The sequence below is a fragment of the Acipenser ruthenus genome, chromosome 20 (genome assembly GCF_902713425.1).
Source record: "Acipenser ruthenus chromosome 20, fAciRut3.2 maternal haplotype, whole genome shotgun sequence".
NCBI lineage: Eukaryota > Metazoa > Chordata > Actinopteri > Acipenseriformes > Acipenseridae > Acipenser > Acipenser ruthenus.
In genome coordinates, this window is record NC_081208.1 from 30,994,998 (window position 1) to 31,019,194 (window position 24,197).

A 24,197-nucleotide genomic window follows, 5' to 3' on the forward strand; every position below is an offset into this window, starting at 1 on the left:
ACCACAATGGATAAAAACAATACGAAACAGAGAACACTTGTGGAAGATGCAGTAAATGTGATTACAATGGGACCACATTTTTACACTGTTGGAAGTCATATCCAATTTTTTTAATGCATTTTTTGTACAAAGTTTTCCTGAATGCAAGAGTAATCTCTAGTACTTTTCACATTAGCATCATGTAATACATGAGAGCACATTTGCACTAGTATTAACAGAACAACACTTTGGTGCTGCAGCTGCTGGTTGTTACCATTTTGCCCAATTTTATATACAGCACAAGAGGCATTGTTTAAGGCCTTAAGGCTGCTTATTGCTAGCTTGCTGAACTTCGCTCATTGAATTTTGTAAAACCTAATATAATTTATTTTTTGTTTCTCTCTCTTTCTTAATGATGGCACATCAATCTCATGGATATCCAATGCGTCTTTTGGTAAAAAAAAAAAAAAAAAAAAAAGTTTCTAAGTATAAGTTAAAATGAGGATATTGTTGTTAATTTAAGAAGGTTTGAAATTTATTTTCAGCCAAGTCTTTTTTTTTTTTTTTTTTTGAATAACTCATGGCCTCTGCACCATTTTCTTCCTATTGTGTTTTTTGTTTTTTTTGTTTAGCAGATTTGAAATCAATTAAGTATGTAATTTGTAACAACTGCTCAGACTGGTTCAAACCTAAACAATAGCAATGGGATAACTGTCCTTGAATCCGGGTCTTTAGTGATGCATCAGTAGGCTTACAATGTGCTGAATTAGCAGGCATATTAATGACCTGATGCAATACCAGTCCATTCTCCTCGCCCCACATCTTCTTATGTATGCAAATACCACATGAATCCAGTTCAAAGGGCTGGTTTAAAATGAGCCTCGAACTCATTCATTGGAGTCCTTTCACTGCCAGCAATAGGGCTGGGATAGAAAGTGATATGAGAAAAGTTAGGACACTTGTTTTTATAGCTGAACATGATCTTGTTATCGTAATCTGTATACTGGTAACTTGCATGGTGTGGTTGTTGAATTGTAAACCTTTAACAGAGAAAGATAATCTGGCTTTTGTAACAGTATGTCCTGAATTCAGCATCCACTGAAGAATGATATCAGTGCCGATCACAGTTCATGCCCCCTTCCTGAAAAACATTACACTTTTGGATTAAAAGGATTGAATAATCCCTCAACGTTTGCTCAAATGCTTTTACAGTTATTCTTTGGTCCAGACAAAGTAGAAAAAAAGGATAGAATAAAGTAGCACTCTTCGTAATGCATGTTTTAAATCTCCAAACTGTTAGAATTTGTATTTTTGTTTGATCACGACATACAAATGTGTTAATACATGTTTTTGCAAGTCTTACCAAGGAATAACAATGTATTCCTTGTGTCAAGCTTCATATCATGTTTTAATAGTCTTAGTTACGTGCTTTACAACAATATATTGCTTATTATATATTAATAACTATTACATTAATAATTGTCAAATACTGTTTATAACAAATATATAAGATGCATTATTGATTATTAGGTACTTAACTAAAATATTACTGATGATTCTACAGGGAAATAAAAATAAAGAATTAAAAAAACGATTGCTTCATAGATTGAGTCCGGGGTACGATTATCAATGAGGTCACCTTGCATTAGCAAAAACGGCTGTTTTTTTTTTTATATAACCTGGTTTGCACTATTCTTGAAGGTTGTAAGTGATTATAAACAATCTATAAACATGTTATTAATTATGTTTTGAACACATATAGAATATGATTAGAAATAATAAGACTATGAACACACTTTTGCCATTTTTTGTTGTTGTTTATAATCACTTAGTTAAAAAGTGAGCTGCAAGTGGTTTATTCCAGCATACTGTTTTAAAGTAGAAGAGTCTTTCTGTGCTCGTTATCACTTCTACATGTTGGGTGTGCAGACTGCATAATCTTTGACCTGTTAGCAGAGATAGGAAGTTCATGAAAATACCATTAATATGTCTCTCTTAATCCTTCTTAATTGATTCTAATGTATGTATGGTCTGGGAATCGATATTAGTCTGATGCTGACTGTTCCTGGTTTGCTGCTGCTTGTGTTAAGATCAGAATCAGTCTGCAGGGGAGAACTGAAAGACCTGAAATGAATCGAAATTTCTTTGGAAACAACATGGCAGCTATGATGTCAATGTGATCTGAAGTCTTGTCAACGCTTCTTCAGTGGTTTTTTTTTTGTTTCTGGTAGCTCTTTTATATCATTAAAGAGTCTGCTGCTTTGTTGTAACCACAAACGAAATGCAAAATCACAGTGATAATTGATTTCTTCAGTCTAAAGAGTTTGTGTGTGTCTTTAAAAATGTTTTCCTTTTTAGAAATGCCTGTTAGCAGGGTCTAGGGAGACCCATGGATAGCCAATGGGATTTAAACCCCTTTACCCCGGTATCGACATGTGGCTTACATCTTATTGGCTATCACATGCCATTACTAGCCTCATGACTGGGTGCGAGCCCATGTGCAATGAGTGCCAGAGGTCTCACAACAGCTTTTGCTTAGAAAACCTTTTCCCCCAAAAATATCAAATAGGTGCTGTGATAAATAAAACATCAACAGTTGTCTAAAGGTATATATAGATACAGATACAGTGCACAGACAAGACACCAAAGTTCCACTGCTTCAAAGAAATAAACCCAGCAGTCACCAGGTATAACTTTTACATGGATTATTCCTAAAGAGAAATACATTCATTATTTTATCCCAGTGATCCTGCCTATATTCTATATATTTACTGCATGCAAGAAGGGGCACAGGTGAATGACATTATGTACTGCATAGCATTTGTTCATTTGTAATCCTAGTTAAAATTGCTGAGTTAAATGGTGCTATATGTTTAGGAAGGTGTGGCCCAGGTAACTGTGTATTGGCTATGTTTGGAATATTCACACTTCATTTATAATCCTACTCGCGGTCCTAATCTTGGTTTGTTTTTAATGTATTTTTTTTTTCATTTCTTTCCCTGACACCTGCCACTGGCAGATGTAAATCATCTGTGTTATTTTCCCATTAGCAATCAGAAGAAGTGTGTTCTTGTCAACATTTGACTGGTTTACATTGAATTTAATTAGGGCTGGGACAATGCATCGATTTTTTGGAATAACTATTGATGGATAAAATAATCGTCGATGGTTGAAAAAAAAACCCCAAAAACGCATCTATAAGTTCATTAATAGGACCGTCAAAATTTAAATCTACACTTTTATTCCTTTCAATAATAATAATAATAAAAAAACCTCCCACCCACTACGCAGCACTTACATTTTCAGAGTAAGCGTGACAAAAAAACAAAACCTAGAGAAGAGACTAGGGGTAGGGCGCATTTCAGGATCAGATTTTGCAAGTTAAATTGTTGATTTAATTTAATTTTAAATAATGCCGTCAGACGTTTGGAAGTTTTTTACAAAAGAACAAAATGACAAGGTAAAATGCACTGTTTGTGGAGTTTTAATGAGTTTCTGTGGCAAAACCACCAACCTGTCTTGCCGCAGTCGATTGAACCCGCCCCTCGTACGATTGATTGGTCAATTCGTGGGGCCAAAATCCGCCCCCTCATGTGATTGACAACCTTTAAAGAAGTCTTCGTTTGCCAAATAAAACTGAAAGATCATTTGCCAAATAAAACTGAAAGATCATTTGCCAAATGAAATTGAATGATCATTTGCCAAATGAAATTGAAAGATCAGTTGGCAAACAGTAAATGACTTATGCAATTAATTGATTTTGAAATTAATTTATGAATTGACAAATTAATTTATGAATTGACTAATTAATTTAAGAATTAGATTTAATTTTGACCCTTATAACGCTCCATACAGGGCACAATATAAATCTCTGCATTCAGAAAAGCTTGGAGGAGGCTGTGGTTAAAGAAACAGGCTTGTTACCAAGAGGTCCCCGGTTCAAATCCCACCTCAGCCAGGGATGCTTGTGAACAAATTCTGTTATTTGAAACTGGAGAATGTGGATGCCATGGTATTTCTGAAGAAAATAAGCTCTGGAGAGAGCACAGAGTGTGTTACGTTGGACTTGTAAATAGTTATTCTTGTGTTCCCCGTTAGAGGTTTTTTTTTTTTGCCTCTAATTTGGTTGCTGTCAAGACATCTTCAGGTAAGACAGTAATATTTGTAATGTTTTATGTGGGGAGCCTCGCTGACAGTGTGACTAAACATAAATAATTAGAAATGTGTAGTTTTAAGTTCAACTGGAGAAACGTTTACTTTTCCTGATTATATTCAATGTAAATATATGCACTTATTATTTACACGTTTCTTTTGCGTTATGAAAAAACGATGCATCGGGTCTTTATGAAAACGATGCATCGATAGTAAAAAAACACTATCGTCCCAGCCCTAATTGTTTTTAAGTCTTTTCATTTCTCTATTTCTTCTTAAAAATGTCTTTATTTTATTTTCTCTTGTTCAGCGGTTTTAGGCAAATATTTGTGAAAGGCGCCATATAAAAATTAAGATTGATTGATTGATCTTCCTCCTCCCATTTACTTGCTGGCTTTACAGCTGGCTACTGTGCGGCATAATATAAATGTGTATATAAATAAAGATTATATAGTTATTCTTTAATACAGTGTCATGAAAGCTTTAACCTTTTAGGGAATACATTCAATATTTATGCCATGTGGCTGAGTGCCATACTGAATTTGAAATACAGCAGTACACTTGCTAGTTAGAGGTAATGTAACTGAATTGAAGATACTGGTACTGTATTGATAATTCATTATGTGTTACTAGCAGATCACTTCGGCAGCTCAGATATGCTTTTACTATAAATGACCCCTGACTTTATCATGGCTCGCTATTTGCACGGCAAAACATTCTACACTAATCTGTCTGGGGAGAATGCTTTAAAAGCTTTTTCTCATTTTCCCATTTTAACTTAGTTTGTGTATTATATGATTTTTTTTTTTTAACATTAAATGACCACACTTAATATCCTTCTGCACATGGCCAATTTTCAGGGGAGGACACCGATACAGTGCATATGTAGGTCAAAAATCCATCCAAACCGGATTAAACTTGCTCGTCCCAGGCAGGAGCAGTTAGTTTGATGCATCAGCATTTAATCTCAAGAAGGCACCTTTAAGAGAGTGCAAAAACAATGCAGACTCCAATTGGCTAAAAGCTAAACAGGGGGCCATGAGTGATGCAATTATATATATATTCTTAAAAGGCATTAGCAAATATTGAAACTCAGTGCTTGAAACAAGGTCAGTTTGCACCATTTTTGCAGCCAGGAGCACTTGGCTGGCGCTGTGTTATTGTTTTGCAGAATCAAACCTGTGCTCACGCAGAATCTGCCATAAAAGAAACAAACTGCCCCTAAAAATGCAGGAAAGCAAAGAGCTGTGCTGTCTTTTGGAGTTGTCTTGAGAGGAAGATGTGTATTCCCCTTTAAAATCCTTTATTCAGTGGCCACTGGTGGCAATGGTGGCTATGCACAAATCCCATAAGGTATTATCTTAATTGTCCAGGTGCATTATCATGTAATGTGTCGCCGGTATACATATATACATAGATGATGCTGTATGCTAGTTATTACGGTAGTATAATTATATATTGATTTTTTTCTTTCTTTCCAGGGTTCATGGTTTCAGAAAATGCACAATAGGATCTTTAGTAAATGTAAGCTAATTGTTGTCTAAATAACCCGGTGACCATTGCATTGCAAACTTATGTGAGTTAACTATCAGTTATATAATTTCACTTCGAACACCCAGAACACAATACATAAGACTGGTTCATTTGTTTATTTATTAATTCATTTTATAATACATTTTTTCAGTTACAGTTTTCATACCTTTGGTCTGATTTTACCGCACAAATAAAGCATGTCTAATGTCTCTGTATGGTTTTGGAAAGAAATATTCAGAAAAGCAAAAGATATGTTCTTGAACTTGTTTGGGTACTCAATAAGCTAAAATGAAATTCCGGTAGGTTAATGCAGATGTGATGTGGGATGTATAACTTGATTTTACGCTCTGTTCATTATTATTGTTTACATTTTAGAAATTTTGAAAAACTGAATATTTTCTAGTAGTTTAACTAAAAACGAAAAACAATACTGTCAAATTATTAATGGAGTAAAATGTTGCAAACAAGGGTTAAAATTGTGTACCTTTCTTTATTTATCGATGTTGAGCATGTAGAAAAAAATCAATTGTAAAAAAAGTATTTTAAACACAAAAAAAAATGTTTTCCTAAAATTGAAGTCTCAAAAAGGGGTGAGAGGGAGCGACTTTTACGCTAATGCGATCTATAAAACGATTTACGGTACTGGTAGGGTGATTATTCTTCTGAGCTGGGAGTTACAATGGTTAAGTTTTCTTTTTAAAGGGCATCACAATAGAGGTGGATAATATATCTAAGAGGGAGGGCTTGTTAAGAAGGTGACACATTGTTCTCCTCCATGAAATTCATCGTGCAATAATTTGTCTTTTTAGTGACAGCCTGTGGCTTTTAGCAGCATTTAGGAGGGGGAGAAGAAAAAAAAAAAGTGTGTTGTCCTTGTCACCTGCCATTTTTGTAGCCCGCTTGACACCCTAGGGCTCCCCAACAGCTTTTCCAGCAGGACTTGTCTTCCAGCTCTTAGCAGAACCAAATAATTGAAGTTGTCACATCTCTTGTTCATTGTTTTTCCAGCCCTAGAAAAAATGCAAATACTTCATTGTAGTCATTAATTTTCCCATCCTTTTCTTCAAGCTTCTGTCGGTTTGATCTGATGAAAAGGGCTGAAGGCACTTTTGCAAAACACAAAAACTGTCATCCAGGTTCTTGCCTGCAGAGAGCTTGTGTGTGTGTGTGTGTGTGTTTGTGTGGAAAAGGGGGGGGGGGTCTCACCAGATAAAGTCTCAGGGAGGTCATCAATCACGGTCGTTGACAACCATTTTGCCTTCGTTTGTTACAGATGTGAACATGCTTAATTATTAGTAGTGTAATTAGTTCATGAAATGTCAGGAAATGTCAAACTGTGTTCACAGCACAGATTTCTGCGGCAAAGAGCAATGAGAGCAAGTGTCAATGGAAGACAAGGAAGGAGTGATGAAGGGAACCCTGACTGAAGGCAGATGAGGGGGCAGGCTGATTGGAAGAGGAGAGACGAAGGGGGTGGATGGGAGAGCTTTCAGGGGGGGACTTGTTGAGAGTGGAGGAGCCAAGCGAGACAATTGGAGCTTCTGCTGGTACAGAACAGAAGCAGCACTTTTTGCCCTTGATTTTAGGCGTTCTAATTTTGTATCTGGAAGCAGCTGCTTACTACAGTACTTAAAATGTCAAATTAATTAACCTGTGCATGTAACGAAAAGGTAGCTAATGATAATGAGGTATGCACACTAGAAGCTTGCAGCTCCTACTCCTGGTGTGTGTGTGTGTGTGTGTGTGTGTGTGTGTGTTTTAAAGAATATTCTATTATTCCGTGGTTAAAAGTGTGATGATAATGGCAGTATGTGCTTTCATTTGCTACTAGGTCATGTTTTTTAATTAAAAAAGAAATATTATATATATATATATATATATATAATATGATTTTTTTTTTTATTTGTTTGTTTTGTTTTTTTTTGTCCCACTCTAACATTTTATATTTTCTTTTACATTAGGGAATTTCCCTTGGCAAAAAACTCTCAATCAATCACTTGGTGTAAATTTACAAAAAGAAAACCCACATGTTGTGTTTCTTTTGTTTTCTTTTAAAATGTGAATGTTATCTAGAATGCACCAGCTGTCAGGGGTATACAGCAAGTGCTACGTATCAAAAGGAGAATACTTGCATGTTCGCTTGCTTCCTGGTAATGAAATTCCCAGCATCCAGAGCAGCAGAAATCCATAAAGCCCCCCTGTGAATGCTTCTGACTGAGAGGGTTGCTCTGAAGACAGGCTGTATCCCAGTATCCTGCCATTGCCACGTCAGGTCTTAACAGTGAAGGGGAGGGAAAATACTCACTGATCTCCCTTCGGCTTGTGGACCATTCAAATCTCCACTTGAGCGAGACTCCCTCAGCTCAATGAATGGAGCCCACAACTCAAACGTGCACCTCAACTTGTTACAGCGTGGAACAGTGCCACTGGAACCGTTTTTAAAGTGGGGGTGCTGAAAGCCATTGAACAAAACTGTAACCCCTGTATGATGGAAGCCATGCAAAGCCAGGGGGTGCTGCCGCACCCTCAGCACCCCTAGTTCCAGCGCCCCTGGCGTGGAACCTGTCCGTGTTCCATGGTTTGTTTTTAGGCTGGGCACACTGTGAATGTGTATGAATGCACTTTACCTCTTTTAGTTTATAACTGCATGCTTGGTGTTCCCCCATATGATTGTCAAGGTTACTATGGCATGTATATAAAACAAATTTACATGTGGGAGCATGTTTCTGCAGCAGGCACATAATAATAATAATAATAATAATAATAATAATAATAATAATAATAATAATAATAATAATAATAATAATATTATTATTATTATTATTATTAATCTATTGCATTATATATATATATATATATATATATATATATATATATATATATATATATATATATATTATATATACAGTACTGTGCAAAAGTTTTAGGCAGGTGTGAAAAAATGCTGTAAAGTAAGAATGCTTTCAAAAATAGACATGTTAATAGATTATATTTATCAATGAACTAAATGCAAAGTGAGTGAACAGAAGAAAAATCTAAATCAAATCCATGTTTGGTGTGACCACCCTTTGCCTTCAAAACAGCATCAATTCTTCTAGGTACACTTGCACAAAGTCAGGGATTTTGTAGGCATATAGTCAGGTGTATGATTAAACAATTATACCAAACAGGTGCTAATGATCATCAATTCAATATGTAGGTTGAAACACAATCATTAACTGAAACAGAAACAACTGTGTAGGAGGAATAAAACTGGGTGAGGAACAGCCAAACTCAGCTAACAAGGTGAGGTTGCTGAAGACAGTTTACTGTCAAAAGTGCATCAGCAGGCAGAAATTTCAAGGCAGACAGGGGTTTCCAGATGTGCTGTCCAAGCTCTTTTGAAGAAGCACAAAGAAACGGGCAACGTTGAGGACCGTAGACGTAGTGGTCGGCCAAGGAAACTTACTGCAGCAGATGAAAGACACATCATGCTTACTTCCCTTCGCAATCGGAAGGTGTCCAGCAGTGCCATCAGCTCAGAACTGGCAGAAAACAGTGGGACCCTGGTACACCCATCTACTGTCCAGAGAAGTCTGGTCAGAAGTGGCCTTGATGGAAGACTTGCGGCCAAAAAGCCATACCTCCGACGTGGAAACAAGGCCAAGCAACTCAACTATGCACGAAAACACAGGAACTGGGGTGCAGAAAAATGGCAGCAGGTGCTCTGGACTGATGAGTCAAAATTTGAAATATATGGCTGTAGCAGAAGGTAGTTTGTTCGCTGAAGGGCTGGAAAGCGGTACACGAATGAGTGTCTGCAGGCAACAGTGAAGCATGGTGGAGGTTACTTGCAAGTTTGGGGCTGCATTTCTGCAAATGGAGTTGGGGATTTGGTCAGAATTAATGGTCTCCTCAATGCTGAGAAGTACAGGCAGATACTTATCCATCATGCAATACCATCAGGGAGGCATCTGATTGGCCCCAAATTTATTCTGCAGCATGACAACAACCCCAAACATACAGTGAAAGTCATTAAGAACTATCTTCAGCGTAAAGAAGAACAAAGAGTCCTGGAAGTGATGGTATGGCCCTGATCTCAACATCATCGAGTCTATCTGGGATTACATGAAGAGAGAGAAGCAACTGAGGCTGCCTGTGGTTAGTTCTCCAAGATGTTTGGGCCAACCTACCTGCTGAGTTCCTTCAAAAACTGTGTGCAAGTGTACCTAGAAGAATTGATGCTGTTTTGAAGGCAAAGGGTGGTCACACCAAATATTGATTTGATGTAGATGTTTCTTCTGTTCACTCACTTTGCATTTTGTTAATTGATAAATATAAACTATTAACATGTCTATTTTTGAAAGCATTCTTACTTTACAGCATTTTTTCACACCTGCCTAAAACTTTTGCACAGTACTGTATATTATATATATATATATATATATATATATATATATATATATATATATATATATATATATATATATATATATGCTGTTTCAGCTACATTTAAACAAAATACTGTGAAGCCATAAATATTTGCAAACAAAATATTTGGCGAATCACACCCATAAAACCTATTTTGCTCCAGAAATGTTGGCGCCCTGTTGCACTGGTAGTAGTATATTACTTCATTATATGTACAGCACTAAGATATTCCTGACAAAAATGTTTACCTTTTTTTTTCATACGTGAAAAACGCATAATACAGTATATAGTCATATTTACTATTCAAGCTTGCCTCTCATTACTTTGACTGACTCCATATATTAAATATGTACTGCAGACTCAGTTAATAATGGAATCTACACTATATATATTTTTCAAGAGAAAGGGCAAGTAATTACTGTATTCCGCATGTAAGTGTACTTTTTATTTTTTTCATTTCTTTACTGTTTTCTTTTAAATATACAGTTTAAATGTTGATCAACGTGAAGTCTTGAAATAACTACTGTATAAAGTCTGATGTTCAATTCAATTTGGGCATTTCTTCATTATTCTGAAACGGCAAATTGCCAAACTCTATTATAGTGAACAACCTGATGTAACGAACATTTTTCCAGGTCCCAGGGGGGTTCGTTATAATGAAGTTAGACTGTACGTGTGTGTGTGTGTGTGTATGTATATATATATAGTGACTGTATTTGGAACGGGCATATTCTGTTTGGGGTTGTTGAAATGACTGTGGGCACACAGTACCTCCAGCATTCTTAACCGGGTCCTGAACACAATCTCTGCGGAGGACACAATGACAGTCCTGTGATTGACAAGCCACAGAAGAGTCTTTGATTGATGGGCTCTGCTTGAATTCCTAGACGGCGCGCCACTGGGCGGCCAAGCACGGCAGGCTGGAGATGGCCGAGATGATCGCCAAAGCAGGCGTCGGTGTCAGCATTAAAACGGTAAGTGATGACAGATGTTTCATGGGTCTCGCTGCTGGTCTCAATGGGTAGTATTACATTTGGACTTCCACTGGGGGCCATGAATATGTTCACCAGTATGTATATATGTCTGTCCCTTGTGGGGAAACTCAGTATGTGATTTCAAGCAAGGCTTTTTCATGCAATTGTCTATCTCTCCTGTAAAGGAGCTGTTAATATGCATTCGCTCAGGTGTTTTTTTGGAGGGGAAAATGTTTAAGAGTCAAGGCATCTTTCTTTCCTCCTGTTTTTTAATAAACAGAGATCCATGGCCTGACCAGTAGGGGGATGTGTGGGAGTGTGCGAGCAGGGGAGAGCTGATGTTCCCGAGGCCATGCACAAGCACAGATATCCAAGCAGCTGTACAGTAAGAAACGTAGCCGTTATTACTGCCTCCCTATCTGCAGGTCGCATTCAGCACTTTTATAGAATTGGTCATCATCTGTGCTACTTATCAGCTTATGTACGGAGATGTATCAATCCAGCCAAATATTTCCATGTGCTTGGGTTAATATATTGACCTGCGAGTAGACGTGTTGCATCTCTGCACCCGAATCAAATAACTTGCTTAAAATGCAGTTAAACTAAACTAAACATAGTTAAACAGGTAGGCACGAAGGGGGAGAACTGGACAGCAGGTGTGTACTGCTCCTCTTGCATTTGTTAAACCAGAATTAATTGAAGGTGCAATGCATACCTATATAGAATCATGCTGTAATTAAAATCTGCAAATAATCATTCATAAAAAGGAGTTTTCTGTTAAACATTTAATTTATTTTCGTCAGGGGTTGTTTCACAGAGCCCAATTAGCAGTGATCTTGGACTACCTTACCCAAGGTAACAACAGGTAGACCCAGACTAGTGGTAATAGAGGTCTATGAAACCAGCCACATTTTGCAGATAATTGACTATGCCTTCATTATTTTTTTGTTTGTTACTATGGTTTTAATTTTGACATTCACTCTTACCCTATCCCAGTTTGGACAAAGAACTCCCAGTCTCCTTCCTTCATCAATTTGTTTCCCTTTACAATATTTTCAGATCACTTTAGCCTGTGCGTGTTTCTGCACTTCACAAACACTCAAGCCTGCGTATAATTCCTCACCGATAGAAACATATTTGTTTTCAGTCCGATTAAAATGATTTAAAAAAACCTGACTGTAGACTCTTTATCTTTTTCATCTGCTACCTTTTTTCCAAGGTGAAATACTGAATCTCTGAGCGACTGTATCACCAATGTATTTATTTATTTATTTGGTTATTTTTTTTTTTTATTTCATCCTCACAAACTTTTCATTTCCAAATAGATTGAGGCATCCTATAAAACAGTTTACCCTTCCTTATATGCCTCGGGCACGGTCTGGCCTTACAGTCAATAAAAATGGAAAGCTTTGCAGCACCTTCTTTTTGTGTGCAAAGTGGCAGCCATGAATTTAATAGAGGGGGAATGTTGTGATTACTTAATGGTTTCCCAGACAGCAATGGCCTGGAGAATTAGATTCCGCATCTGCTTTCAAGGCGTTAATCTCTCCTCACATTCCGCCTGTTATGATGTGCACACAAGAGATAATGTTTAAACTGACTAAAGCAAAGTAAACCAGGCAAGTCTGTTATTGGCTTTATAATTACATAATTAACTTTTTGTCTCTAATCGTTATGGAGGTAATGGTGCTGTTAAAATGGGCTTCTGCTGAGCAGAAACTAAATCAAAAATCAATAATCCATAGAATGCTATTAAGGGCTGTAGCAGCTCTTGTTGAATTTGCTCAGTTTTTTTTTTTTTTGTATTGCAAATGAATTTCATTAGGACACAGAATGTTATCTCCCAAGCTGACTTTCAACTGATAGGAAGGAGCAAGTGCATTGTAATCAGCTGTGCGCTGGGAAAAAAAGAAAAAAAACAGACGACAAGTGTTGCCATAAATTACATCTTGCTTGTAATAGTTATTGTAAGGCGATTGACCTACTCAAAATTTATTCTATTTTCAATGAACCCTCCTTTTATTTCAAATTTACATTACGATCATATATGTCTGAAAAATGATATCATAAAAAAGATGAATGTACTAATTACATCTCCTCTTATCTCCTCCTCCCCTGGTGCTTACACCTTTGGACCAGCTCCGTGCAGCATGTAAGTATGTCCTTTATTTCATTATGACAGGAGTAATGTATTTGCAAACTCTGCTATAAATATTGGGATTCAGGTTAGCTAGCATATTCAGACAGCAGCCCTCTTTGAGCTATGCTTTTTCAAATGAATTGAGAATTGACAAACATTTTCAAAGCCATATTACCTGAATGTCACTGTGAAATTAGGTTCTTGACCCTGCCTCTGATCTATGCTTATTTTTCTACACTTTTCTCCCCTCAATTGTCATGCATGGCTATTCACTGCCGGAATTGGTGACATGGCTTTCTCTAAAGGGGGTAAGTAATATTTTAATATACCTGTGAAATGAGTCTGTATTTGTCATGAATATGCTAAAGGAAAGCTGTCACGGCAGGCGAGCCGATAAAAAAGAAGCTCACAGACTTTTACAAAGGGGTGTAGCAAACAGAACTTAATCTGCCAGCCTCTCGCATCTAACAAACAGGTTTATTAATCATTCAGAAGGGCACACATTTTAGCACTGGACGAGCAACAAAGCTATTTAGTATATTTCTACTTTCTTAATAGTGAGTTTTTTTTGGAAATCTTAAAACACTGAAACTAACATTTAAGAGGCTATAATCAAAGTTGAATCAAAGTTTAAATTGTCACAAATACATGTTTGTTTTTTTTGGTGACACATTAAAATAAATATTAAGATACTAGTATATACCTGGTTAAAAAGACTAGGAACCTACAACTATGTGTACACATGCTGGACATTAATTGAAATAACGCAAGTATGCCTAGTTTGTGTGCTAGTACTGTACGTATCAAAAAATAATTTAAATAAATGATAAAAATGGCAGAACCCACACAGAGTTTACTGGAAAGCAGTCCTGATGGCTTCTGCATACAGTAAGTGTCTGTGAAGAAGACGTTCTAGTTTATATTGGCTCTTGTAAATGCAGCAGTAGGGCCCCAGTCCCATCATGGGAAACAATAATGGAAAGAATATGGACCAGGAGGCTCCTAGTTCAGGTCAATACTGTCGACACATACCTTATGTTCAAGGCCCTTTTTTTTACTGAAAAAGTTTTTTTTACAAAAGCCATAGGAACTTTATTTATTTATGTATTTATTTATTTTAACAATTTACAATTTGCACTCAATCTGTCCCATTTATGCATACTGATTCATATCAAGAAAATACATGACTTTAAATTCAGTGACTGTATGAACTGTATGTATGTAAATTAACTAAATGTTTTATTGCAACAGAAGGCAGTCTGTTTAAGGTACTGTAAAGGCCTTGACACACTGGACGCGATGCGACAAGTGAATGTGTCGTACGATACACTGCACCACGACAAAAAATAAATAAAACATGTATTTTTGATATAAGCCTTTCACACTGCCTGCGATGCGATGGGCGACACTGAAGCGATGTGAAAAAAAACAGAATTGTTTTTTGCGATTTTGTCGCGTGGCAGCAATGGAACTGATCAATGAGGAACAGCTTCCCTTGTGTGCCTTCAGTAAACAATGGCGGAAGAAAAAAGATAATTTTTGCAGTATCAAAATACTCAGAGCTGTACAATAAAGGACACAAACATTTCTACCCGTTTTCACATAAGTTTTAAAAAAAAATTGCAGGTCATACTTTCCGATTTGGAATACGCCCATTTTAAAGATTGGCTTTCCCTCCACCACATGGCATATCTGATCAGTGTTAATTATATCTTTATTTTATAAAGCGCCTTTCGTGTACATCTCAAAGCGCTGAACAAAAAAATAAAAAACATAACAATTTGTTCATACAATAAAAGCCATTGAATAAAAATGTGTTTTCAACTTAGATTTAAAAGTGGTTACAGAGTCACCATCCCTTATGACTCTGGGGTAATATGATCAGTGAATTTGGTTTTAGTTAAAATTCTAGCCGCTGAATTTTGAACATAGAGTTTTTTGAGACACCAGCAAGCAAAGCATTACAGTAGTCTATACGGGGAAAAAACAAAGGCATGAATCAGCTTTTCTGTATCTGCCTGAGTAAGACAGGAGCGAATACGCGCAATATTACGTAGATGGTAAAAAATAAACTTTAGTAATATTACGAATATGCTCATCAAAAGCCAAGTTTTGGTAAAAAATTATCCCAAGATTCTTTAGACTACTGCTAGGCTGGGTCTTGAGTCCGTCTACAAGTAGTTTAAAATTTCCACATTTATTTAATTGATGTGAAGAGCCGACCAGCATTACCTCAGTCTTGTCAGGATTCAACTTAAAAAAAAAAAAAAATGTAGCTGCATCCAATTCTTGATGTCACTTGGACAAAGCGTAAGACGAGATATTGATAACTCCAAGTCAGGAGAAGTGCGCATGTGAACCTGTGTGTCGTCAGCATAACAGTGACATTTTATGCCATATTTACGAAAGATCTGTCCCAATGGAAGCATGTAAATACAGAACAAAATCGGCCCCAGAACAGATCCCTGCGGAACACCAGATGTGACTGTAAATTCTGATGATGAACATTGGCCAATTTTTACGTACTGCTCTCTACCAGTTAGGTAGGATTTAAACCAGCTGAGCTCAGAACCTGTTACTCCTATAACCTTTTCCAGTCTACTCAAGAGAATCGTGTGATCGATGGTATCAAGGTCTAACAAGACAAGAATGGAAATAAAGTCAGCATTCAAGAGTAGATCATTTACTACCCTAATAAGAGCTGTCTCCATGCTGTGCAAGGATCTCAAACCAGACTGGAAAACATCATATCAATTGTTGTAAGTAAATGATTTTGTAACTGATAAACAACAGCTCGTTCCAAAATCTTAGACAAGTAAGGTAAATTGGAAACAGGTTTGTAGAGTTACAGGGCAATCTGGGGTCTAAATGATGCTTTTCTTAAAAGCGGAGAGATTACAGCACATTTGAATGCAAAAGGTACCATGCCAGAACAAAGTGATTCATTAATAATGCGAGTTACCGGAGAGCACAGAGCTGAAAAACTTGATTTGAGAATAGGTGTTGGAATTGGGTCTAACAGGTGGTAGATTTTGATTTTAAAACCATCTCAAAAACAGTATTTGAAGAGAGCTCATTAAATTTTGAGAAAGGAGTTCCACCGTTCTGTAATTATAAACCAAAATTGCTTTAGCGAGTGGTCTTGAAAGACACAGCATGCTTTCGGTACGTAGCACGCTAGCAAACAGAGACATTCCAGTATTCAGCCACCGCACCTGGGATGCAAAAATGCCATTGGAATCGAAGGCTAATAGTAGAACCCTAAAGGGGAAGTGGTTTGAGCCCTTTATTTAAACAGTAATTATTGTACAGGGCCATGACTGAAAGTGCTCTGATAACAGTCTAAAACTGACAGATCCAAATCCTTTTTTTTTTTTTTTTTTTTGCTGAGGAAACTGCAATTGCTGAGTCTTTGAGCGGTTCACCTGGTAAAAAGAAAAGGCTTGAAGAGTCTCCTCCAGCAAACAATGGGCCCTTGTGTTTGGAGACACAAGGGCCCATTGTTTGACAGGTGATTGTGTGGAAAAGAATGAGTCCTACCTGCAAAGACACAAAGAAAGCACTTTGTTTTTCTTTTTTTTTTTTTTTAAGACATGCTTCATATTTTAAATCAATAATGGGTGTTGTAAATGAATGCAGGTACATGCTGGTATGTGAAAAGCAGAATAGTGACACTGAGTGCTCCAGGTGTGTGTGTGTGTGCGTGCATGCATCTGTGTGTGCGCGCACGTATATGAGTCCAGGTTTTCTTTTAGAAATCCTGTTTTAAACTTGGAAGCTTTTCAAAAACAGTCAAGTACACACCCCTCTGATATCTGTTCAAAACTATAAATGAAGTTGTTCTGCATGTCAGCTGAGATAACCTCCATTTCTGGAGGCAAGACACCTGGCTGGAGCAGAGTGGCAGTGATCAATTTAACATGTTTAGGGTGCGATCATCACTCAGATATGGGCTTGGAGTTGGGATGATGGATCATGGGCAAAGTAGGGGCTGATAAGACATGGCCCATGAATCTGTTCTACATCATCAGCTCCTTTGATCACTGACAGAAGTTCAGAGATGGCTCTGTGCATCTGTCCACATAAACAAAGCTCCCTTTTTCCCCCTCTGGAGCGACATTTGCAAACACACAGAACCCAGTCCCGTTCACAGTCACTTACCTCACTACAGAATGCCCGCAGTACAACAAGAGTTTGATACAGTTTTGCTAGGTGAACCAGAGAGGTTTTTTTTTTTTTTTTACTTTTTTGTTTTGTAAAAAGAAAAGTCCTCGGTAATGACAGGTTCAGCAGATAACAGATGATCCCTGAAAGCTGATAGCTGTGTTGACAGCAGGGGCTGGGTTTGGCAATCACAGCCGGGAAACATTGCTACGGCCCTGTACAGCTGTCATGTCAAGAAACCCTAAAGTTACAGCGATGCTATTGCAGTTACATCATTTATCTTTTTGAAGTCTCTCTCCTGGTTATCTCCCTGAAATCACTTTACTTGGGTGTGTGGGCTCAGCTTGAGGTAACTCGTCAGATCACCTTCCAGGGGATATATCAGAGTGTTTACCTTATTGTCATGTCTGAAGTTCCTGGGTGCTTTTAATTGTGCTGATTTCACAGCACGCTGGATCTTGCTACTTAGTGAGTTTGAAGACAATGTGGCTACTGAGTCCTACAGTGTGTGTATTTTATTCATTCACATGATTATATATATTGTACCTGGTTATAGCATAATGAAAGACAAGTAAAAAACCAAAAACCCACTGCCTGAAAACTTTATTCAAATGAGCCTTGCAGTTAGCAAGACACTGCAAGTATACTGTATTTACAACAATATATCTAAAACTAGTTTTTCAACATCTCTCCCTACCCCCACCCCAATATGTAATTTTCACTAGTAATAAGTGTCTGTAATAGCTGCCTGGTTCAGCAGTCGGACACACATTGACCTGGTGTCTCTTATTGCCCCATCCACTTTCTCTCTGTTTGAAGCCTTTGATCTTTGCCTGCAGTATTAAAAGTTAAGTCATAGAGTTAGAGCACATTAAAGACATGTGACCTTACAGAAAATCAAAAAGCGTATTATTGTACCTGGGGCCTCTTTAATACTGGAGACCCGAAACCACACAACACTGTAGAGCTCTCCTTCCTCACTCCACAGCAACACTGTAGAGCTCTCCTTCCTCATTCCACAGCAACACTGTAGAGCTCTCCTTCCTCATTCCACATAACACTGTAGAGCTCTCCTTCCTCATTCCACAGCAACACTGTAGAGCTCTCCTTCCTCATTCCACATAACACTGTAGAGCTCTCCTTCCTCATTCCACAGCAACACTGTAGAGCTCTCCTTCCTCATTCCACAGCAACACTGTAGAGCTCTCCTTCCTCATTCCACACAACACTGTAGAGCTCTCCTTCCTCATTCCACACAACACTGTAGAGCTCTCCTTCCTCATTCCACACAACACTGTAGAGCTCTCCTTCCTCATTCCACACAACACTGTAGAGCTCTCCTTCCTCATTCCACACAACACTGTAGAGCTCTCCTTCCTCATTCCACACAACACTGTAGAGCTCTCCTTCCTCATTCCACAGCAACACTGTAGAGCTCTCCTTCCTCATTCCACACAACACTGTAGAGCTCTCCTTCCTCATTCCACATAACACTGTAGAGCACTATAATACAATACAAACAATCCTCAGATAAATACTTTGGAACACCATCTTTAAAAATAATAATGTTCCTACAAAACTTGCAACAAACGTCTTGTACATCTTCCATAACACTTGCAACTTTTAATCTCAAGTCTTTCTTTTAGATAATCTCTCCTTGCTTCCTATTACAAACCGAGTTGTTGGCTAAATCATATTACAAATTCAAGTTTCCAGGAAACTCTTTTCGATGGTAATGTTAGGCAAACGTGAGTTGGATCTGAAATGGTGGGCTAACAAGTTTTTCCAGGACATCTCTCATATTGTAATGTAATGATACTGGTACTGTTAGTAACCTGGGCTGCTGTTAGTAACCTTTCTGTAAACTGTGTGTGTTTATTCGTAGGGCTACACTCCTCTGCATATCGCTGCTCTTCACAGCCACTCCAACATCATCCAGCTGCTCATCGGTACCTACGGTAATTGACTGGGCCCTCTTGTTTAATGCTCTTATTTCTCTGAGAAGCAGTAAACACTCCAGGCCCCAGACATGTGTGCTCTTTACCATAGTCTCAATTTAACACGTCCTTCAAGCAGTTAATGAGAACTGTCTGGAGCTGAATATTTCAGCCCAGTTAAATTTACAGTTAAACATCTCACCCACCCCCAATTTTTTTCTTGCTTTTTTTTTTCTTTTGTTTTGTTTAAAAGGTACAAGAGCGCTAGTCACACGGTTGCCCCTAACCTTACAGTTTAGAATTTAGTAAAGTTTCAGACTTTAATAGGTCTGTTTTGAAATTACCTTGACCTTTACCTCCACCTTCTGTCTCTCTGTGATTGTTTTGTTACTTTTATGTAAATAGACTTATTTTATAGAAACAGAAACAAAAAAATATTATGATATTATTTAAAAGTAACAAACTTTTTTTCTTTGGTGTGTTTTGAGGTCTTTGATGCTAACAAGGCTAATTTTCCTGTTCAATCAGCCCCCACTTTACTGTTGTTTACTGCTTGACAGGAATCCCAGAGGAGGCTTGGCACTCAAGGCTTTGGTGACATGTGACTCCAAAAGGTACCATGCTGAGAGTTCACGGCAAACTGCAGATGAAACCCAAACAAAAGAATAAAGTTTGAAGGTCACTTAGAAGTCAGGACGCTCACGGATTGCAATACAAAAAAAGTAGAGGGGGAGAAAAATACACACACACACGCACACACACACTGGCACCAGCCAAGGGTCTTGTTCAGTAAACATGTCCAAGCTGCGTTTAGTGTGAACACCCGCTGCTTCCCCCTATTTTCCATGTTGGGTGGGTAGTGCAAGGTCCTTCCCTTGATGCATCCTCCCATTGAGACAGTCCCGGCCCCCCTCGGGAGGGGAAGCACACCCCACATATTTTGGAGGTTTTTTTAGGAATCTCATTTGCGTCATTTACACCAAGTACAAATCTGTATGTCAGGGGAAACGGGTGCACATCCTCTGAAAAGAAAATAAAACAAGACCTTTAACCTGAAAACACATTCAGCTTTGTATAGAGCCGTGCACATGAACTGGTGCTGTAAAAAAAACATCATACAAAAATACAGGAAACTAATGTAGCCTTAAAGTTAGTGCTCTATGCAAAGCATTTTCAAAGACATGAGAAACACTTTTTCTCATAATAGAACAAAATAGTTATCTATCTATGTCTGTTTGTTTCTTAACATATTCTTGATTGTTACAGCCATGGCATTCATTGCTTATTTTCTGAAAGCAACCCTATTACTCTGAGGGTTGCTTGCTTGCGCAGAATAGTGCGCAAAAGAGAGTAGAATAACACTGGAACTTCAAGAAGGTCTTGCCTCTCTATCTCTTGCTTCTCAGCCAGGTATTTGTTGAAGTAAGTATTGTACCATACTACTCTGTAAAAAAAACAAAAAAACAAAAACAAAAAAAACATTATATACAAATGATAGGTTTACATGACTTATCTCTTAATGAAAGTGTATTTGAATTGCATCGTAAGTGTAGAATAAATGAAGGAACTGCATTGCACCCAGACCTGTCAATCTCAGAAGACATGTATACTAGAGCCTTGTAATTTTCTTTTCTTCTCACCCTCTTCCCCAGACTGTTAGTAATAGCGGGTCGAGACCACTGCATAGAAAGGCCAACAAAGTGGAAAAGCGCATCGCTTTTTTGAGTGACGGTGGGAGGGGAAGGTGAATGGTGCAAGGTTGTACTTGTGTGTTGGGGAGCTTTTGAAAAGCGTTTCCTGACAGGTGGTGCTATGGAGACTTGCTGAGTGCACTTGTACTTGACACTGTGTAGCTTGCTGACACCGGGGTGACATAATGTTCTGCTACTTGTAAGCGATGCAGGGTCCTGAAAAAAACATCCCGCTCAGAAAGGAGGGGGAAAGAAAATGATTTAGAGAGAGGCTTGGGGTGGGAAGGGGGTATACAGAGGCTCCTGCAGCCTCAGTAAGCACTGAAGAGCCTTCTTAACTTGACAATACGAATTAGCCAAAGAACGATGACAGCCCTGCAGATTTAACACCTTCTAATCACAAAAGACAAGTAGCCATTCTCGTCCCCTTCAAGAAAAAAAGTCCTAATGAAGCAAGCTAAGATAAGAGTCAATAGAGCAATTCATTAACAAATCTAGCAAAATCCCTTGGGCGCCACGGCAAGATGGCAGGGAAGGTGGGTGTGTTTGTGAAAGCCCTCCTCCAGAATAGATGCCCATATGCTAAGGGTCAGGGAGCCAGGCAGCTTTGCTCTATTTAACATTCACCAAACACATATGGCAGTTAAGGTCACTGTTATCAGACACTTTCTCTGTACACAAAACTACATTTCCATATGGTCCATGAAAATGGATATACTGTGCTCCCCAGCAGCTTCCCACGGCTCTTTCTTTGTGCGGCGCTGGTTACAAGTGAGAGGGAGAGTAGAGAGGTTAGCTCACCAGTCAAGTGCACTCATGGCTTTGCACGTCACTCCAATTTAGGGGAAATTTCCGTCACTTTCTTTCTCCCCCCCCCCAACTCCTCTCTCTCTCTCTCTCTCTCAGGCACAAATGCTCATGTCAGTCTATTAGAACGTGATGGAAGTACTGATCACTGCCTCTGAATTTAAAGCCTTTTGAAACTCGGATGACCTGCTGAAAAGGATTTCGAGTAGAGGGCCCTTCACATGACTCTTTCAAATCCACATAAATAAAGCTCTTTACAGGCTGAAAATGCCTCTCAGATTTAGCAATACAGAGCCCCCTGAAAAGCACAACACGATTGTCATGGATATTACACGACTGGAACAACAACAGGCCAAGGAGACAAGTGTCGATCCTGAACAAAACTAGAGCAGACTTTTTCACGAGCTGGGCCGTGGAATGTTGACAGCCCAGTAAATGGCCTGGTTAACCTTTTGAAAGTGAATAAAGGCTCCTGAAACAAATGCATTCTGATAGACTATACCTACTGGGATTCAAAAAGTATGTTTCAAGGATTCAAAAGGGATGCTTCAGAAGGCCAGGCAGGCAGGCAAGCAAAGGGAATGCTTTGAGATAACGGGTATGGTTCTGCGCCACAGTGCATTCAATCAAAGAATTTAAAAACTGTTCCCCTTACAAAATTAGGTTGCTTATAAATATATTAGGCTAATTTAAGCCAGGGTTTGACTACATATTTTCTTTGCATCGTGATCAAGTATAATGCAAATGGCATGTTTTATTCAAGCAATCTGCTACACGATGGGCCACACACACCTCCAATATCTAACAGACCACAAGGCAAACCAAACCCCCCACCAGAAATTCATTTCTCTCTAAAATTGGCTTGATTGTATTGTTTGATCCCAGCTTTGAAAATGTATTCTTGCGCTTCAGAATGACACACAAACAAAACATACAGTAATAACATTATATTCCTGTGCAAATGACAACATGGCAATAACCAGACGTTTTAAAATCGCTCCCATGCGCAGATCATAACCCACACAGATACTGGCCTCCTGCTTAAAAGATCGAGGGTAGGTACAAGTTTCAGATGGCTTTGTGTGCAATAGGATTGACTTGTTGTCTGAAAACACTGCAAAGACATGGAGGGGAAAAAAGCCAAAAAGTAATTTCAAATGGTAATTGTCAATTAGCAAATGATTTACTTGCAGACTGTAATTAAACTTTGCTCCAAAATAAATTAGCTCACATTAGTTTATTTAAGACAGGGTATATAATATTTTTAAAAAAACTGTTAATTGTAAAATTATTTAGCAATTCTAATTATTTTACCGTAATCTGGATATTCTATTTGTTTATAATTACTGGACAGGATTTCTGGTCCACAACATGCTTGCCGTCATACTGTGGTGGGTATCTGTAATACCTGGATGGAACTTTAAAACACGCAGTGTTTGTAAGATTCTAGAATGTGATGTTTCCATTGTCTGTGTTTCTCCAGTGCTTTTTTTTTTTTTATTTGGTTAATTGAGTGAGGTTTCCATAGTTAGCTCAACAGCCAGAGAAGAAAGAAAGGAAAAGAAAAAGCTGCGTTGCTGTCATTCGGAGACATTCATGAAATGCACGCAGCTTCTTAGGTGCACCAGTAATTGTGCAACTTTCCCTGTTACTGTTTGTGTCAGACAGATACTATGGGATGGTTTTGACAGCTCTGACACACGGGGTGCATTAAGATGTCCTTGCATAATAAATTGTTACATTTTTGCAGTGGTTTTGTGCACAGCCAATTACAGGTTCTACAAATAATAGTCAGAACAAGTGGTAGCAATTTTAACTTTTTATTTGTCTCCTTTTCAAACCACCTTTTAATTGCTTTGTTTAAACACAAGACGCATTATATGCCATCGGCACAATACATGGTCTTGTTGTGGTACTGAAAAGTCACGGACCATAGCATTTTGAATTATTATTATTATTATTTTCCAGTAACACTTTACAGTAAGTATTGTTGGGATTCAAACGTGATCATTTTGAATTCTGAGTACATAATCATGAACTCGTGATCAATCTACTGCTGAATTTGATTTTACACCATTTAAATAAAATGAAATGTTTAAATCATGGAAAAAAGTGTAATTCCCTCGACTTTCCTTTTATAGTTATTACAATTGCAATAAAACTCAAATGTAATTGCAATCACAAAAGCTGTAACCGATGTGGTGCTCAGGTGTACTGTTTTGCAAACATTGGCATGCCCTTGGTATGTGGGGGAAAGGTCTGTTTCTTTAAAGGATCTGTGCATGACACCAGTGGTGAGGTATTTCATTGCAGCTTGGAATCAGCTGTGCAATGGTGCACATGTGGGCCAAGAAAACCCCAGGAAGAACAAGACAAAGCCCAGCACTCCCCCTCTAATTATGCTCCTGAT

The 24,197-nt window shown here is 38.1% G+C and overlaps 1 protein-coding gene and 1 long non-coding RNA gene across 3 annotated transcripts in view; both read left to right on the top strand.

Moving 5' to 3' along the window:
- The window catches only part of LOC117963677 (ankyrin repeat domain-containing protein SOWAHC-like), a 106,279-nt gene extending 94,856 nt beyond the window's left edge, over nt 1–11,423 (top strand). For both annotated transcript variants that reach the window (XM_058993927.1, XM_034904648.2), the window contains 2 exons: nt 10,962–11,048; nt 11,329–11,423. In XM_058993927.1, the coding sequence (XP_058849910.1) occupies nt 10,962–11,048; nt 11,329–11,343 (102 nt within the window). In that variant the 3' untranslated portion in view covers nt 11,344–11,423. The remainder of the gene's footprint in view (nt 1–10,961; nt 11,049–11,328) is intronic.
- A 1,919-nt stretch (nt 11,424–13,342) lies between these two features.
- Nucleotides 13,343–22,317, top strand: LOC131698918 (uncharacterized). The gene is made up of 3 exons (XR_009307933.1): nt 13,343–13,496; nt 19,238–19,310; nt 19,850–22,317. It is a non-coding gene; the product is annotated as an uncharacterized LOC131698918 (long non-coding RNA).
- Nucleotides 22,318–24,197: the final 1,880 nt, after the last annotated feature.